The sequence below is a fragment of the Syngnathoides biaculeatus genome, chromosome 16, assembly GCF_019802595.1.
Source record: "Syngnathoides biaculeatus isolate LvHL_M chromosome 16, ASM1980259v1, whole genome shotgun sequence".
Classification (NCBI taxonomy): domain Eukaryota; kingdom Metazoa; phylum Chordata; class Actinopteri; order Syngnathiformes; family Syngnathidae; genus Syngnathoides; species Syngnathoides biaculeatus.
In genome coordinates, this window is record NC_084655.1 from 8682061 (window position 1) to 8699811 (window position 17751).

Below are 17751 nucleotides of genomic sequence, written 5' to 3' on the forward strand. Positions count from 1 at the left end.
ACACATTGTGTGTGTGTGTGCGTGTCCGTGTGTGAATGTATGTGCACTTGTGAGCGTGTTTGTGAATAGTGAGAGTGTTTGAATGAGAGTGTGTGGCATTTCAGTGTTCGAATACGTGTGTATGTGAGTGACCTTAGTGAGATAGTAAACAGACTGCTGGAAGGTGAACATGATGACCTCCTCCAGCACCGTCATGGCCTCCTCGCAGGACTCACGAGTGGACGCCAACTCCTGTTTGTCCATCAGACCTGTCAACATTATACTTGCGTGAGTGACAGATTGACAGAATGTCAGACAGACGGGTGTTTGCATCATGCCACTGTGGCTCACCTGTCTTTTGGGAGTCCTGCCTGGCGGCCATCAACTGAGGGACCCGCTGCTGGATGAAGTGCAGAAGCTCGATGGTGTTGGCCATCCACGCAGCCAGAGGACGCAGACCTGAAATAATGTCTTGCGTCTGCAGTGGGAGGCTCCCTTCCACCACGCTAGTCAGGAAATTGAACAAAACAACTTAATGTATTTGAACTTCTTTTGTGTGTGGACTAACAGAAGGAATGTTCAATAGGAAGTTGGAAAGTTCAAAAACAACTTGTAGTGCATTTCAAATGTGAAAAGTGCTGCTTCAGTCCACTCACCTATCTGTCTGCATTGACGCAAGTGCTTTTGTCTTGTCCTATCACACATTAAAAAAAAAAAGTTGGGTTACAGTTGTGTGGACAAGAAGTTGTTTCAAAGACAAGTTGTGCAAGTGTAGGTACAGGTTGTGGAGAATATTGCTGTGGAGAAGAAGTTGGATAGATGACAAGTTATGGACACAAAAGGATGAGTTAAATAATTTAGAACATGTGTTGTGCAGGAGACGAGTTGTGTAAAAGAAAGGTGAGTTAAATCGAGTTTTGCAGAATTAGTTTTGTAGAAAACACATCAAGTTGTGTAGAGGACAAGTAAGAGTTCTGTAGAAGACAAGTGGTGTTGAGTTGTGCAAATGAGAAGTTGCAATGTGTAGAACAAGAGTTAAGTTGTGAAGAAGAGGGGCTAAGTTGTGCAGAAAAAAATAGTCATATAAAGGTTTTGGAGCACAAGTTTCAATGTGCAGAAGATGACTGTTTAGAACATACTGTATGTGGCACAGGATAGGTTGTGTTGTGTTTAAATTCATGTGGAGTTGTGTCAAACAAAGTTTGTTTGGAAAAACAAGTTGAGTTGTGCAGAAGTTTTGTATCAATTGTGTACCCAGACAGCTTTCTGTACGGTCCCCGCAATCTTTAGCAAGAGGCGTCTGAAGTGGTGGAGGTCTTGCAAAGCGGCTGAGTACTGAATGCAGAGGCTGAGCAGGAAGGCGACTGTCAACTTGGGTCTGGCGCCGTCGGACTCTGACATGTCCATGATCTCCTGCAGGACCTGGTCCTCCCGCTCCAGATCGTAGCTCAGCATCGCTTGGTCATCTTCTGCTACATTGTCCTTGCCGACGGCAGGATGCCAGCTGCATGACTGACAGATGGGCGGCATCTCAGAAGCAGGAAAAAGTCGGCTCATCCAGGGAGGCGTCTGGAGAAACATTATTATTAAAACAAAAAGATGTGAGTTGTGAGAAAGCGCCAGTCTTTTTGACATTTCACTGACAATGGCAGATAAAATTTAGTGCAAGTACATGAGGAATACTTCTCAGGGGGAAAAAAATCTTGAAATCTGCTTGAGAAGTTGCCCCAAGAAGACTAACCTAGAACACCTGGACATGTTTCCTTCTTTGCATAAAATCCTAAAAAAGTCAAGCTAAATCCAGGCCAAGCAGCACAGGGAACAAAAGCCAAAGTGACGTGACAGTATTGGACATATAAAGTACATTCTTGAAAAGCTGAATTAGAGACAGAATTTATTTTTGTGTCCATTGTCAGACGAGAGGCTACATCATTGAAACGTATTATAACGAAGCACATACCTGAAACCTGACTTGTCCAAATATGGTCAGCTTCCTATTTTTTCACAAATTGATACTAGCCTGTATTCACATCACCTGTTATAGGCATTATTAACAAACTGAAAGTGTTGAACGTAATATCTATAGACTCTTTTGAGGACTGGAATTATAACGTGTTGTAAAATCCCAACTCTTCCCTTACTCTGTGGGAGTATTTGGCATTATGTCCTGTAAAGATTGAAATTCTGGATGTTTTTTCAGACAGAAACAAGTTAAAGTAGCTATCTTAGATACATTTGAGTAGGCCTGCTTTGTTTAAAATAATTTGCTGGAATGCTTTGGTGCAGAAGAAGCTGGTCAGCCACAAACTAAGTGAGCACAGATTCATTTCCACCCAGTCAGCTCATTGTTTTATCTTCTGCCTCACTCATAGTTTAAGACTTTTGAGAAAGAGTTTAAAGATGTAACCACAGTCATTTACTTTTGTGAAGGATTTGAGGACTTTTGTCTGGTTTGGAGGGTCAGTCAGACTGCAGACTTGGACGTAGATGGCTGACCTATTGTATCATCTTATTCATTGATATTGTTATAACGTACTGTGATCACTCCTGTGATTTTGACTAGGCATACTATCTGCATCTAATTTTAGAAACAATATTATACACTGCAGTTTTAAAAGCCCCTCCTTTATTGCAGGGTTTAGGTTTCAGACCACCCCTGCAATACAGCACGTGATGTCACCATTTTCACGGCATCATATTGCCGGTCAAAAAGAGCTCCTTGACAGTGTGGGGGACACATTGAACCGGAGCAGAATATACACAATGCCGGAGACTTGTTGTGCTGTTGGTTGTTACAACAGACGAGACAGATATTCAAAGAGATCATTCTATCAAATACCAGCTGAAAAGATGAGAAAACATCGATGGATTTCAGCAATTAAATGTGATGGATGGTACCCAACCAAATACACACGACTGTGTTGCGATCACTTCACTTCAGGTAGGAATCATTCTTCTCAATCTCAAATTCCCAAGAAGTATTTATCATGCCAAGTTGGATCGTTTAAGAACAGTGCATATTTAAAAAAAAGACATCGGTCACGGAGAATTTACCAAGGCTTAACGTGTTCCCGCAACACGCTTCGTGTACAGAGGAGCTGACTCGCTCTTTTTTCCAATCATAGTTAATTAATGCAAATTTGTGTAAAACCAGTGGCCCTTTATTTAAATATTGGTATTTGTATTGAAAAAATCTGACTGGCTCCAATACTATGTGGGATTTATTCTTGATTGAGAACAGATCCAACAACAAAGTATTTGTATGCGTCCATACTTTTCTACGCTTTCAAACTCTTCCGTGTAAATCTCTACGACTTACTCCCAGATACACGTGTCGATCCAGTTGTCCAAGACAAGCGGAAGCGGGTTGACAGTCCAATTTCGTATTGGCGAAAACATCGACTTCGGCATTAAATATGCATCCTTTATGCCAAGTGTCTCTCATTTTTGCACGTACCTTCGTTTATTATCACCTTCTGAATGTTTAACGGTATCGGACAAAGCTCTGGGCGTCGTGCTATAAGATGTATTTTCGTGTCGTCTCCAACCAACATAGCACTGAGCAATGCTTTGCTTGACCGGCAGAACGGCCAGTCATGTGATTTGATGACATAGGTGCACAAGCTCTATTGGTGAAATATGAAGTAGTGACAAAATATTTTGGGGGATTATCCATAGTTCAAAAATGTATGAACCTCCCCAACCTCATTAATCTTTCCCACACTCCAATTAACCACTTCCATACTGTTATAAAAACATGCGGTATCATTAAAACTCCTTTTAAACTGAAGCATATAGTAAGGCTCAGTAGTACTGTACACTATGTACATTTTATTGTTTTTAATATTGTTTCAGTATTATTATATTGTAGTTAGTAATGTCATAATATTGTGAAAATGGTATCTTCTGTTATGTTTTTAGTGAACTATACTTATTGCCACATTTTTAGTCCTGCATCTGACAAACCAATAAAAACTAAACTCAAACTAAGAATAAAAAAAGCAAACCTGTTCTACACACTAATTAAAACTGAAGTTGAAAAAAAAGTAAAAAAAAAAAGAATAAAAATAATGAACCTTGGTCTGCGGGGGGCCCGTCGCCGCACCAGTGGGGTCCTTGAACATGAACAGGTAGTGCTCGCCTAAGCCCACCAGGTCGCCAGGGTGCAGCTGCGCCTCCTCCTTCAGCACAGACCCATTCTTGGTGACGGGGGCATCGTGAAGGGGCTTGATCACGGTGGCCGAGTCCAGACGCCGCACGGAGCAGTGACGGGGGAGGACGTCGGGGGCAAAGAGCAGGATGTCCACCTTCAGACGCTCCTCGTCCTCGCCGGCGCGGTGCTCGCCGCAGCAGCCCAACACTGTGCTGCTCCCACTAAGAAGGTAGATGACGAAATCCTGAAAAAAAGAAAAATTCATCACGTTGAAGATTGTATTTTGAAGCATCTTTTCGTTGTTCAGAATAAAGTGGCCAACGGTACAAATATCTTTTTAATGTAAATGTCTGATAGTAAATGTGCTACCAGTGAGAAGAATTTTCCATGTACTTATACAGTCTTTGCTCTCACTTAGACAATTCAGTGCACCAGTAGCAGCAGCAAACATCAGAGCTGGACTAGTAAACCAACTCCATGTTACTACTGAGGTAAAACTGCACTAGTTGACATTCATGCACTAATAGTACAACTAGTAAACCAGTAGAGGTGGGTAGGGATGCGCTACATTAACTCTGTTACATTTACCAAGTTACTTTTTGGGCAAATTGTACTTGTCAGAGAAGTTTTAATGCATCAGACTTTTGTATTTGTGCAGAACAATGAATACTAGAATGATGCACAAGGCAACGGCATGACTGTACACAGTCTTCTATTGGGATTCGTGGCCCTATAAAATTGACCGGTATTGAAAAAAAAAAAAAACAGCCACACAAGACTCATATTTACATCCATCCATCCATTTTTTTAGTCGCTTATCCTCACAAGGGTCGCAGGTAGTGCTGGAGCCTATCCCAGATGTAAACGGGGAGGAGGTAGGGTACACCCCGAACTGGTTGCCAGCCAATCGCAGGGCACATGGAGACAGACAACAGTCACACTCACAATCACATCCAGGAGCACGGGGAGAACATGCTTTACCAGCTGATCCACCGTACTGCCCATATTTACATATTAGAAAAAAAATATTAAGAAAACACCTTGGAGGTAAGTTTTAAATGTTTTTGTTCTTTTAGTTGCGCATATGGCAACGTTAGCCGTATTTTATGGTAAAAAATATGCAAATAAAACATGCAAGTTTTTGGGTCTGTGCTATAATCTTGCACTCTTGGACACCATACACAAGCAAGTACACAAACACCACTTACGGTAGAAGTAGAAGTACCGTAAAACATAAAACACATTATCAGTAAATCAAATCTGGTCATTTAAGTGAAAAAAGTGAATAATATTTCTTTCTGTAAGGCCCTTTGCATATGTTGTTTATATTTGAAAACATGTCTTTGTGGACTTCCATTGAACGTGATTTCTCTCTAAAACAAACAAACAAAAAAAAATCTATCCTATCCCTCTGGGTCTGCAGGGTTTGCCCTGTTTTTTCCTCCTACTCTTCAGTATGGTTGTATCCATGTTGTCCTCCTGGTAGATGGCAAACATGGGGCTGCTCTCCGTCATTGAGTGCTGCTCTCGTCCTGGTCTCCGGGTGGGGGCTTAGGGATGCGTTGCTGCCTGTGACCCCCTCTTCCCTCTCCCAGAGGTGCGCCATTGTGATCGTCGCCCACCTCTCCTTCAAGCTGTGCAGGGTCCCGGGTTGACTTTGGAGTCATGGGGTTGACGTGGGTGTCAGCGCCTCCCGTCTCAGTCAGGCCATTTTCTGGCCCGGTGCCCGTGCGCCTCTCATTGGGACTGGTCGGGGCACTTCGGTGAGGCTCGGGACTTCCTGGGTGGTCTCTGGCATCCTACTGGTTTGGTCCCCTGCTGGACAGGCTTGCAGACTCGTCCTTCCTCATTGCCTCAGCAACTCCGTAGACCAGTTGACAAACATGCATGGCAGTGGTGTTCATTCACGAATAAATTCGATGGATATACTATAGGCTTGAATTACTTGTGCTGGGATCACTAACAACGACAAAGGTTATACAGGTGTTTATCCTTCCATCCATCCATTTTCTATTGCTTATCTGAGGTCAAATCGTAGGGGCAGTAGCTTTAGCAGGGATGACCAGATTTCCCTTTCCCCAGCCACTTCATCCAGCTCATCGGGGGGGATCCCAACACCTTCCCAGGCATGCCACGAGACGTAATCCCTCCAGGATGTCCTGGGTTGTACCCGGGATTTCCTTCCGTTGCCGTTTAGAGACTAAAAAATAATCTCGGAATACTAAGGGCTGCCTGCTCATACCATGTCTAATTTGTGGTGTGGGGATGTAACATAATTTTGGTGAATATGATCGGTGTAGATGGAGGCAGACACGCAAGGTTCTCGAACGTGTGTGGTGGATGACAAGTGTATCTCAACAGTGGATATCTAAACATCATAATCATTGTACAAACAAATTGAATGCATTCTTACTATTATTATTATCATTCTAATTGTATTTCTTTAATCCACTTACTGACCAGCATGCCCCTTTGGGGCAGGGGGAGTGGAAACGAACAATCATCTGCGGAGATTATTGAGGTCTGCGGAAACATTTAAGTCGTCAGTGGAAAAATTTTCCGATTGGTCGCATTATAGGAACGTACATTTCCTGCTGAGTGTTTTGAGGGATTAGGCGACATGAGTGCAACGTGAGACTTTGAGCGGCTCAGCTGGTTAAGGTGGCGCATCAAGAGCGTCAGGTGGCACACGAGACAGAAATGAAAACTCTTACTAGCCAGACGTCAGTGATGTCATCATCAACTCCAACCATGGTTGGGTGGGGGTTAGGGGCATGTCACAGTGGTCACCTGACTTTACTACCTAACCCAATTTTAGGACTTGGGGATTGCTTTAAAGTTAAAAGTAAACAAAAGAATACCTACATGACTTGCACGTACAATATGTAACATCCTCCCACAAGAGGAAGTGCTTAAGTTTACTGGAGGGGAGGTGTCTCATGATAGGATGGCCTCTCCCCCAACTCTCACACCCTCTCAGAATAACTCAACTACTGTACCCATAATCAGGTTTATCTGTATCTGTATGTGTGTGTGTGTGTGTGTGTGTGTGTGCGTGCATTTGTGTGCATGCCTGCATGTGTCAGTCTCCATGTGCCAACAAAGGGACTTTCTGTCTGTCACACGCTTACTTCACTCTTGAGTTTTACTTAAGGTGAGAGCTTCAATGTCTCACACAGGCACACATTGTGTGTTTCTGTGGTATAATTAACCCGAATCAATCAATCAATAGCTACCTGCGCCACCTTTTCAATGTTTAACGTTTTAACCTTTTGTGATATTGTTGCAACTCTTTATATTGTTGTGTTGACTGAATATATAATGAAACTGAATCTGGATCGGTTCGATATGATATTTTGCAGTATATTTCAAAAGGGAATAATTTAATGGAAATTGTCAGTTTAGCTATATATTGATGATCCTGTTCAATTCTCTTCAGTTTATTATTTTAAATAATTTACAAATGTATTGGGCACGGTAGTGCAACTGGTTAGGGCGTTGGCCTTAACAGTTCTGTGGACCGGGGTTAAAATCCCAACCCAGCCTGTGTGGCGTTTCCATGTTCTCCCCTTGCCTGCATGGGTTTTCTCCAGGCAGTCCAGTTTCCTCCCACATCCCAAAACCATGCATTAATTAGAGACTAAATTGCCTCAATTGTGATGTGATTGTGAGTGACTGTTGTCTGTCTCCATATGCCCAGCAATTGGCTGGCAACCAGTTCAGGGTGCACCCCGCCTCCTCCCTGATGATAGCTGAGATGGGCTCCAGACCTCCCGCAACCCCTGTGAGAATAACCGGCTTAGAAAAATGGGATAGATTTAATTAATTGCATTATAAAGTGGGTACGAAAAGAATTCAGATCCCCTTAGATTTTTTACTTTTTATTATGCATTTATCAATTATCCAAGCTGCTATCCTCACAAGGGTCACGGGAGAGCTGGAGCATAACCCAGCCAGCTTCAGGCAAAAGGCAGACTCCCCCTTGAACTGGTCGCCACTCAGTCGCAGGGTAGATATCAACACCATCACTGAGCGGGAATCAATCCCACGCTGCCTGCACCAAAGTCAGGCATGTGGACAACTACACCATCAGTGACACTACGCTTTATTACATTGCAGCCATTTGATAAAATAATTTAGGTTCACTTTTCTCAATGTACACAGAGCATCCCGTATTGAAAAAAAAAACAGAATTGTTGACATTTTTTTGATGTGTTAAAAAACAAAAAAATCTGCAAAAATCTCAACAATTCTGTTTTATTTGAAATTCTTTGAAATTTTTGCTGATTTATTTAAGAACAAAAAAATCTGCAAAAAAAAAATCAACAAATCCATTTTCTGTAAAAACGAGCAACATGTGTACATTAATGTGTAAAAACTGAATTTAAATTACTTGAGCAAATGGCTGCAAATATAACAAAGACTGACTGAAGAGTTTAAGGGGGTCTGAACACTTTCCATACCCATACCCTCCATACCTGTAAATATACTAAAATGTATTTTTAATCACATTTATGCACCAAAATAGATGCCAATCCTGAAAGAGTGTGAACATGTCTAAGTACACAGTACAAGTAGAGTGTAGCGAATGGCATTGTCACCTGTCTATGGTTGTATCCCTGCAGAAGCAGGAAGTAGGGGAAGTCAAAGGGTGGATGTATGGAGTACTGTGTGGCGTTGTCATCGCTGCTCTCCGTCTCCTCCTTCTCTTGCACGCCGAGCCTCAGAGCATCCTTATCCTCGTCCTGGTCCCTGACACGGGGTGCCCCACGGACCTCTTTGCTCATGGCGCTTAGGTCCATCTCACTTAGGCTCCTCCAGAAGTCTGGCCCGTCTGCATCTTCAGTTGTGCTGTTCTCCATGAATAGCGACGTAGCTCTGGAGCGGTTCCTCTGAAGTTTACGGGCCTGGGCGTTGATACCTGGACACGACAGACCAGACCAGATGATCAAGAAAATGAAGATGAAGATCTACCCTAGAGAGACCAAGGAAGTGCCTATTCTATTATTTAATCTAGTCTAAAAAATACTTGGATTATCAACAGTTCTGGAATGTTTGTTGCATAAATTGGGCTTTTTGTAAATGATGTATTCTTATTTATTTAAAATTTACTGCAATAAATTATTAGTGTGATGAAAATTCAGTTAACTGTATTTTATAAAATGATTGCTTAACTATTCATTCAAATAATTGTATTATTTATAATACATTTCCCTGGAAATAAATTAATGATATCTGTTACAATTCATGAGAATGACTATTTTTAGAATTACCTCACATACACATCTAAAATTGTTTATTTAATTTACAAACTATATGGTTATTTAATTGCATTATTTACATCCATCCATATATTTTCTGAGCCGCTAAGGCTCACGAGTGCCGTGGGAGTGCTGGAGCCAATCCCAGCTGTCATCGGGCAGAAGGGAGGGTATACCCTGAAGTGGTTACCAGCCAATTGCAGGGCACATGGAGACAGACAACAGTCCCACTCACAATCACACCTAGGAGCAATTTAGAGTATCCAATTAATGCATGTTTTTGGGGATGTAGGAGGAAACCAGAGTGCCTGGATAAAACCCACGCAGGCACGGGGAGAACATGCAAACTCGACACAGTCAGGGCCAAGATTTGAACCCCGGTCCTCAGAACTGTGAGGTCAACACTTTTTAGCTGCTCCGCTGTGCCGCCCTTTATTGAACACACAGCCATCCATCCATCTAACCATCCATCCATTTTCTTAGCCGCTTTTCCTTATGAGGGTCGCGAGATCGCTGGAGCCTATCCCAGCTGTCAACGGGCAGGAGGCGGGGTACACCCTGAACTGGTTGCTAGCCAATCACAGGGCACATGGAGACAGGCAATAGTCACACTCACAATCACAATTTAGAGTGTCCAATTACTGCATGTTTTTGGGATGTGGGAGGAAACCAGAGTACCCGGAGAAAACCCACACAAGCACAGCGAGAACATGCAAACTCCACAAAGGTGGGGCCAGGATTGAACCCTGGTCCACAGAACTGTGAGGCCAATGCTTTCCAGGTGCTCCACCTTGCCGCCCTTTTTTTAACAGTGTATGTTATTAATTTATGAATAATTATTTGAAAATCAATTAAGAAATACAAATGGAAAACTCCAATGATTCTAATTTTACTTTAATTTTTTTTTTTACATTGACTGAATGAACAATTGATTAATGAATTAAATAATTGCATTATTTATAATTTAAAATGAAAATAAAATCCAAAATATAAATCAAGAATATAAAATACGAATTACAAATGCTGAAATGAGGAAATGAGAATAATTTCTATTTCATTCAATTTAATTTAAGATAAAACTATTTCACATCTATCTTTTTTTTTAACCTAATACCACCCACCTTTTTAAAAATCAGGTGGCGTTTAAGCACAAACGTTTGCTTATCCTCTTGCCTATACAATGCAATACAAAATACAATGGCCAAAAGTGGCATGGCAGTTAATCCAACGATTTGCAGGACTTGAAGCCCACTTCCCCTGAGCACAGGAAGTGTGGCGATAGCGGCACAGTGACAGATAGTGGTTATCACTTGAACATACAGTGGTTCTCGATGGCTTTTGGATGCCTCAGTGTCGTAAACAAAGATAAGAACAGCTTTGGTCTCTCGTGGCCCCGTTCCACGAGGGCCGCAGATAAGATGGAGGACAATGGACGAGCCAATAAAGGGCTGACCTTGCCTCTCCCCTAAATCCCTCCGCTACACCACAATTGCTGCGGATGGAAAAGTGAGCAGCAACAACGTAGAGTAAAAACATACATTAGATGCCTCATCTTGTGGGTTGGCCCATTGCTGCAATATATCAGCGAGTAAGCCATTATGGATGTGGGACATATGCTTGGAAACTAATGCAAGTCCATTAAAACACACTTAAACACACACTTAAACGTATTTAAATCCCCTGCTCACACATTGTAAACGAACAAAGTGCCTGTGTGCATGCGTGTGCCTTTAAGAGGCGAGGCCTGGTGGTGTGATGTTCTCATGGTGTTGCATTGGAGAATGTGATTCTGTTTTCCCAGATGAATAAACATTACAGTAAGAAAGTATACTGTAAAAAAATAAATAAATAAAAGAATGCTTAGGAAAAGAAACATGATATAGCAGGCATGCGAACAATGAACCGTGAGATAGTGGGGAACTCTGCATTTGGGAAATAGATACATATTAAAATGATGTCTGTAATCATTTAAAAATGTGTATTTCAATACTTTTCATCACGAGAAATAGATTTACATACATTGGTAGCTGTAAACATTCATGCAACATTTATGGCGGACAGCTGATTGAGCATTCAAATAATGTATTCTGATATAAGGGCCTGCATGGAGAATTGAAGACATCCTTTCTGTGTGTGTATGCGTATTACTCGACAACAGAGTGACATCAGGCACACTGTGATTACAACATCTAGACCCCAGACGTCCTCTTTCATCTCAAACCAAGGAACATTCAAAGTGGCCTGGTGGCCCCGGGCCACTACACTACTGTGATGGGCCACCGGTACACTGGACCACTCGAACCAATGCAAATTTCTAAGTCACCATGAAATTTTGCCTGTCAAAAATGGCCCAAAATTGTATCTTCAGTGCTAGTCTAAAATTCTGTCATTACCAAAACATCATTGTGATGAGACCAGCAGCGCCTGACTTGATAAACTGCCACAAATTCTGCGTAGCCTCAAGAAAATAGCCGAAGCTAACATAGCTCACACTACTTGCATCATACAAGAGCTCATACTTTGTTTCAAATTTTGTTTCTGCCCCAACAGCCCGGTGACGGCGTAGGGCTGGTGACGGTGCTCGAGGGACTGACCCGTCTTGAAGATACAGATTTACATTCACCAATGCCCATAATGTGCCCTTCCACACTATGCCAACATCCGAAGGTCAAAAATATCAGCGCCAGAGGAGTCCTTTTCAAATGCTAGGAGCTTTATGGCTCCCAACATTTTGTTGCAACTTTGAAGTTTTATGAAATTGTCCCTTAATATTGTAAAATCTGATAACAATCTATAACGGAAGTTAATTTTAGATTTAAAGTATGCTTTATTTTACAGATCTTTATGGCCTTCACGTCTCGGGAAAACCCCCTGCTCCAGGAAATACAACCAGCCTCACACTTAAATGAGGAACACCTCTTTGGTGGATGTGCACACATTTCCAAGTTACGCATGGTGGTTTTGTTAGAGGTCTGGACAGGAGAACACAGCACTGACCTAAAAACCTAATAGTGCAATGAATTGTCTTACTACTGAATCCAAAGAACATACAAATATATGGACCTTAAGATGGATATCAAATATACGAAATATTTATTCACCCCCTACAAGCGGGAGTGCACTTTCTGTGTCTAAATGGTGTGTCCAGTGTGTCGTGCGTACCTGCCGTGACTGTGTCTCTCTCCTTGAGGCTCTGCTCCTCCAGGCAGACCCTCAGCTGGATCTCGAAGCGTCGTGAGAATCCTTCTTTGGGTTTCCACAGCGACTGCAGCACCAGCGGCTTCTCGTGGTCGCCCACCACGCGGAAACATTCCCGCCGCCACTGGCTGCCTGGGCTGGTCTGGCCGATCACGTCGCACAGCACGTAGGCGCTTGCATCCTCTTTTGCCAGACTGTACCTGAACAGGGTCAAACAACCTCAGTTAAAGCAAGCCTTCAAGAATTTGTTCACAAAAATGAACATTCAGACATTAATTATTTCCCCTTTGCTTACAGAAAGAGTAAATCACAATGACATCACTCAAGTTTTGTTTTTGAGGTCTTTTTGCCTATAGTATTTGTTTTATATTTCCTGAAACCAAACAAGTTTTTAAAAGCTTTTCTTCCAGCATTAATTTGAAAAAACCGCCACAAAAATAATGATTCTTTTGAGGTCAGGTTAACTTGGGCATTTCCTCGGGAGTAAAAAAAAGTGTCCCTTTTGGTAAAACAACAGAATCAAGGTCAATTAATACATTTTAAATGCTAATTACATTAAAGGTATTATGAAATGGTTCACACACCCCACTAACAAATACATTAGTCAAGCATGTTTTCAGTGGGAAAGCGTGGAAGAGAGTCTTGCTGACCTGTCTGTGAAATTCAGCTTTGTAAACAACTGGAATGACCAACATATTCCTGTATATGGCTGCACTGGATCTGAGACCAGCACAGCTTTTGACTAGAATCTTGGCTTGTCATATCACTTATAAAGGAGAGAACTGTCACAATTTTGTATGTCAGACAAGTTTAAGCACCTGACAGTGGATCAGAGTATGTATACGCATTGTATAAACAGAGTCCGAGTCGCCGTAATAGAACGTGTGTAATAATCATTAGAAAAGATGATGTAGCTCACGTAAAAAAACCCAGACATTCAATTCGAGCAGTGCAGTGAGTCACCGTCACCCACGCCACATTTCTTCGCTGTGTATCAATAAATAAATGACTATTTCGTCATAAAAAAAAGCCCTTTCCCACTCTTTTTTTTTTTTGTTTTAACATTGTTTTCACAAAAGCATAAAACATTAGCCTCAAAGTCACTGGACTGCGTGACATGTTTCTTATATCACAAAAAGTAGTTTGTCTGCATTTTAGTCAGAGACCACTTTTTTGGATGAAAGAAACCCATCTTCTCCTGCTGTGAAAACAGTAAGTGGGAAAAGCTGGAAACAAGCTTTTTTCTGGTTCAAGAATAGATTGTATTTGCTTATGTTATTAATATTTTGCAGGTATTGAAAGATAAGTCAAACAGCTCTAAAACAGTTGACAATATGGGGAACTCTGCTTTGAAAATGGCTGCCAGTCAATTTAATGGATAAAATTACTTTCTTGCACAGTAACATATGATTGAATACGTTCTCTATTCGGATTGTGATCCTGACCTGTCCAAAGCTTCTTTGAGGAGCTCCTTGGCGCTGGACTGCGTAGTGGCCAGGACACTCTTGTAGTTGGCACCCTGGCATATGTCGCTTCCAAAGATCTTAAGAATGCCGGGCACTGACAGCTGGCAAGACAACTCGGCCGGGTCATCTTCTGTGGAGGGTCCGCCCCGACGTAGGTTGGGGCTGTGGTTAAACACGCCCGACAGACGCTTGTTGTTGTTGTTGTTGTTGTGACGCCGGATTTTGGACTTGGCAGGCTGCCTGACACCCGAGCTCTCGGCCAAGCGGACCAAGCCGGTCGAACTGTTGGACCTGGCCCACACAAGATACCACATTTAACATTCAAATAAGGAATATAGCGGCCCGGTGGCGTAGCTGGTAAAGCATTGGCCTCACAGTTCTGAGGACCCGGGTTCAATCCCATCCCCGCCTGTGTGGAGTTTGCAGGTTCTCCCCGTGCCTGTGTGCGTTTTCTCCAGGCACTCCGGTTTCCTCCCACAACATTAATTGGACACTCGACATTGTCCCAAGGTGTGTAGTGCGGCTCTCTCGATGTGCCCTGTGATTGGCTGGCAACCAATTGAGGGTGTACCAGTTCAGGGTGTACCATGGGTCCTACCTGTTGATAACTGGGCTAGGGTCCAGCACTCTCGACACCCTCATGAGGATAAACAGCTAAGAAAATGGATGGATGGATAGACAATTGGTAAAGGGATGGATAATGAAAATACTTGTCAATCATGAATCTGCCAGCAATTGCAATAGCCCTCATAAAGATTTATAATTGAGAGGATGGGACCCAAATGCCGCAAGATGATGGCAAAGCACTATTTATGTCTAAATTAAACTCCTCAACTCAAATCAACATAGTTCCTTGGTACCAAAATCATCTTTTTTTTTTTAAAGGGGCCTATGGTAAATTGGAGCCACTCTAGTACAACAACAAACAAGCCACTGTGACTAAATATAAATTTAGGCCATAAAAACACAAGTACGGAAAGTCATTGAGCAATGAAAAACTATGCTAGTAATGTGATAATACTAGTGCAAGTCAATAGGCGATTTAAATGTGATCATTCTGAAAGTGACAACACTGCAAAATATTTTTTCTCGAAATAAAGCTCAACTCAAATCAACATAGTTCTTTGACGCAAACTACTTCAAAATATGGCAGCAAAGTACCATTGTTTTGTCTAAAGGAAACTCCTAAACTCACTTCAAATGGTTCGTTGACACCAAGATGCCACAAAATGGCAGCAAAATACTGTTTTGTCTACATGAACGTCTTATACTCCCTTCAACATAGTTCCTTGACACCAAACATCTCAAGATGGCAAAAAAGAACTATTTTTGTCTAAACATTCTTCAACTCACTTCAACATATTACATTAAATCCAAGATACCCGAAACTTATGGCAAAAATATATATACATTATTACTTTGACCTAAGTTAAAAAAACAGCAACTTGGGATACCAGTGCAGTACAGTGAAAGTGCAGCTCAAGTACAGCAAATACTTTGTACTTTCTCCAGATATCTAAACAATACGTCAGGAATCAGACGCATTGTGATATGAACTGTTAACATTTCAAGCAAAGTTTAAATTACTTTAGTTCAGTACATGTGAGCAGTAGTTCTTTCACGGGTTCTTCACAAATCAGGCTCTTTGCGTCCCTCGTGAAAAACGTTGTTGCCAATGAGTGCAAGATCCGGGGATGCCCTTTTTACATCAAAGGGAAAAAGCAATCAAAAACCCTGAGGCTCATGTCATAAAGGCACAAGGTATTCATTTGTTTTGTTTTGTTGTTTTTTTAATAAAGAGGGGGGCTGCTTTTAAAGTATGATACAAAATAAACACAAGAAATACATTTCTAAGCCACTTATCCTCAAAAGTGTCATGGGGGTTCTCCAGCCGACCTCAGCTATCATCGGGCAGGAGGCAGGATACACCCTGAACTGGATGCCAGGCAATCGCAGGGCACAACGAGACAGACAATGGTCGCACTCAGAATCACGCCTAGGGGCAATTTAGAGTGAGCAATTAATGTTGCATGTTTTTAGGATGAGGGAGGAAACCGGAATGCCCGGAGAAAAGTCACACAGGCGCGGGGAGAACATGCAAACTCCACACAGGCGGGGCAGGGATTTCAACCCCGGTCGTCGGAACTGTGAGGCAAACGCTCTCAACAGTTATTCCACCATTCCACCACAACAAATACAAACAAAACAAAATTAAATGAACATTGGATAGTTATTTTAACATACAACAACTTTATGTGTTGTTACATATTTGGCCAATAAATTTGATTCTGATTCTGATTTTCACCTAAGTTCAGTTTCATGTCTCTGGTGTTCCGATGTCCACTTTACTAGATAGATAACCCTGCTAAAAATTTTCTATAGAACATTTTTAAAGAATTTCTAAAAAACTATAGAACTTTAGGACCCAAGATAGGAATCTATGGGACTTGGGTCCTAAAGTTCTATAGAAATTCTATTGTTCTGTAGAAATTCAATAGAAAATCACAACCAAAGTTCTATAGAACAAGTTGTTCTGTACAAATTCTATAGAATTCTATAGATTTCTATAGAATTTCTTTTGATTTTTTTTTTAATCAGGGAATAGCTATAGATTATTAAGATTAGTTTCGGAATGGGTTACATTTTCGATCAACAAAATCTACAAAATAAAAAGTATAGGTAAAACGTAAAAAAATAATGTTAAAGTATAAGCAGATGTCTGCAAAGGTCTCGTTTTGATTCGAGGCAAAGATAATCAGTTTACTTTCATGGAGGACTACATCAAAAGAATATTTTCTCTGATCAACCCTCGTTGAATTGATTGTGACATCTCGACATTGGACAGTATTTTCTGTCCGTTATCTTAGTAGCCATACATCATATGAGTAAGAGATGAATAATGAATAAAGTAAAGTGGAGTGTAAGGTGAGGATAGTTACTGTGTTGAGCCATTGCTGGCTTTCCGGCCAAGCTGGGCGAGTCTCTTCTTGGGGGAGCGGATCAACAAGCCCACCACCGCCGACTGTTTATTACCAACGTGGAGACTTCTCTCGTCGCTAATCATCTTCTTATTCTTCTTCATACATCAGCACGCCACCATCGTCGACATCAATATCACATCATCACTATCGCCATCAGGTCCACGCTGGAGGAGAAAGTCTAAAAAGACCCTCGTTGGGACGGTCCGTCCACTTGGCGTCCATGTGAGTGCCGCCTGTTCAGTTAGTTAGTTAGTTAGATACTTATAGAAAGTTAGCCTTGTAGGTGAACGGAATTCCAGCTTCTCCCCAAGACAAAGTTGTCCAAAGGCAGGGAAGGAGGACGAAATGACTGAGTGAAGAGTTGGTGAACCTGCCGCCGCCCCTGCAACCCACTAATGGGTTCACCCTTCCCTTGATACGTCACATGGAGGCCACGAGCACGAGGAGGCGGGAATAATATCGACGACGAGCGCGCGCACAGCGGTCAACCCCACCGCTGTATTCTAAAATCTTTGAATAGTTTTTCATTTAGCTTTAAGTCAGTTTCAGACTTAAAAGGGATAGGTTGTCTTCAAATCAACGCATCACGTTGGATTCATCCTCAAATCAATTTAAGATTTTTTTATTTATCTTCAAGTCAATGCAAGACTTGTTTTTACCTGGTCAACAAGTTGTTCAATTCAGGAAAAAAAAAAAAAAAAAGAACTGTTGGA

General features: G+C 41.8%; 1 protein-coding gene across 1 annotated transcript in view; it reads right to left on the minus strand.

Annotated features, from left to right (window-relative positions):
* Positions 1-17473, minus strand: part of radil2a (Ras association and DIL domains 2a) — a 35835-nt gene extending 18362 nt beyond the window's left edge. Inside the window, exons 1-9 of the mRNA XM_061845088.1 lie at positions 16997-17473; positions 14037-14348; positions 12556-12791; positions 8734-9053; positions 4056-4376; positions 1234-1548; positions 636-673; positions 331-485; positions 133-248 (exon numbers count right to left, since the gene is read on the minus strand). Coding sequence (XP_061701072.1) covers positions 133-248; positions 331-485; positions 636-673; positions 1234-1548; positions 4056-4376; positions 8734-9053; positions 12556-12791; positions 14037-14348; positions 16997-17139 — 1956 coding nt within the window. The 5' untranslated portion in view covers positions 17140-17473. The remainder of the gene's footprint in view (positions 1-132; positions 249-330; positions 486-635; positions 674-1233; positions 1549-4055; positions 4377-8733; positions 9054-12555; positions 12792-14036; positions 14349-16996) is intronic.
* Positions 17474-17751: the final 278 nt, after the last annotated feature.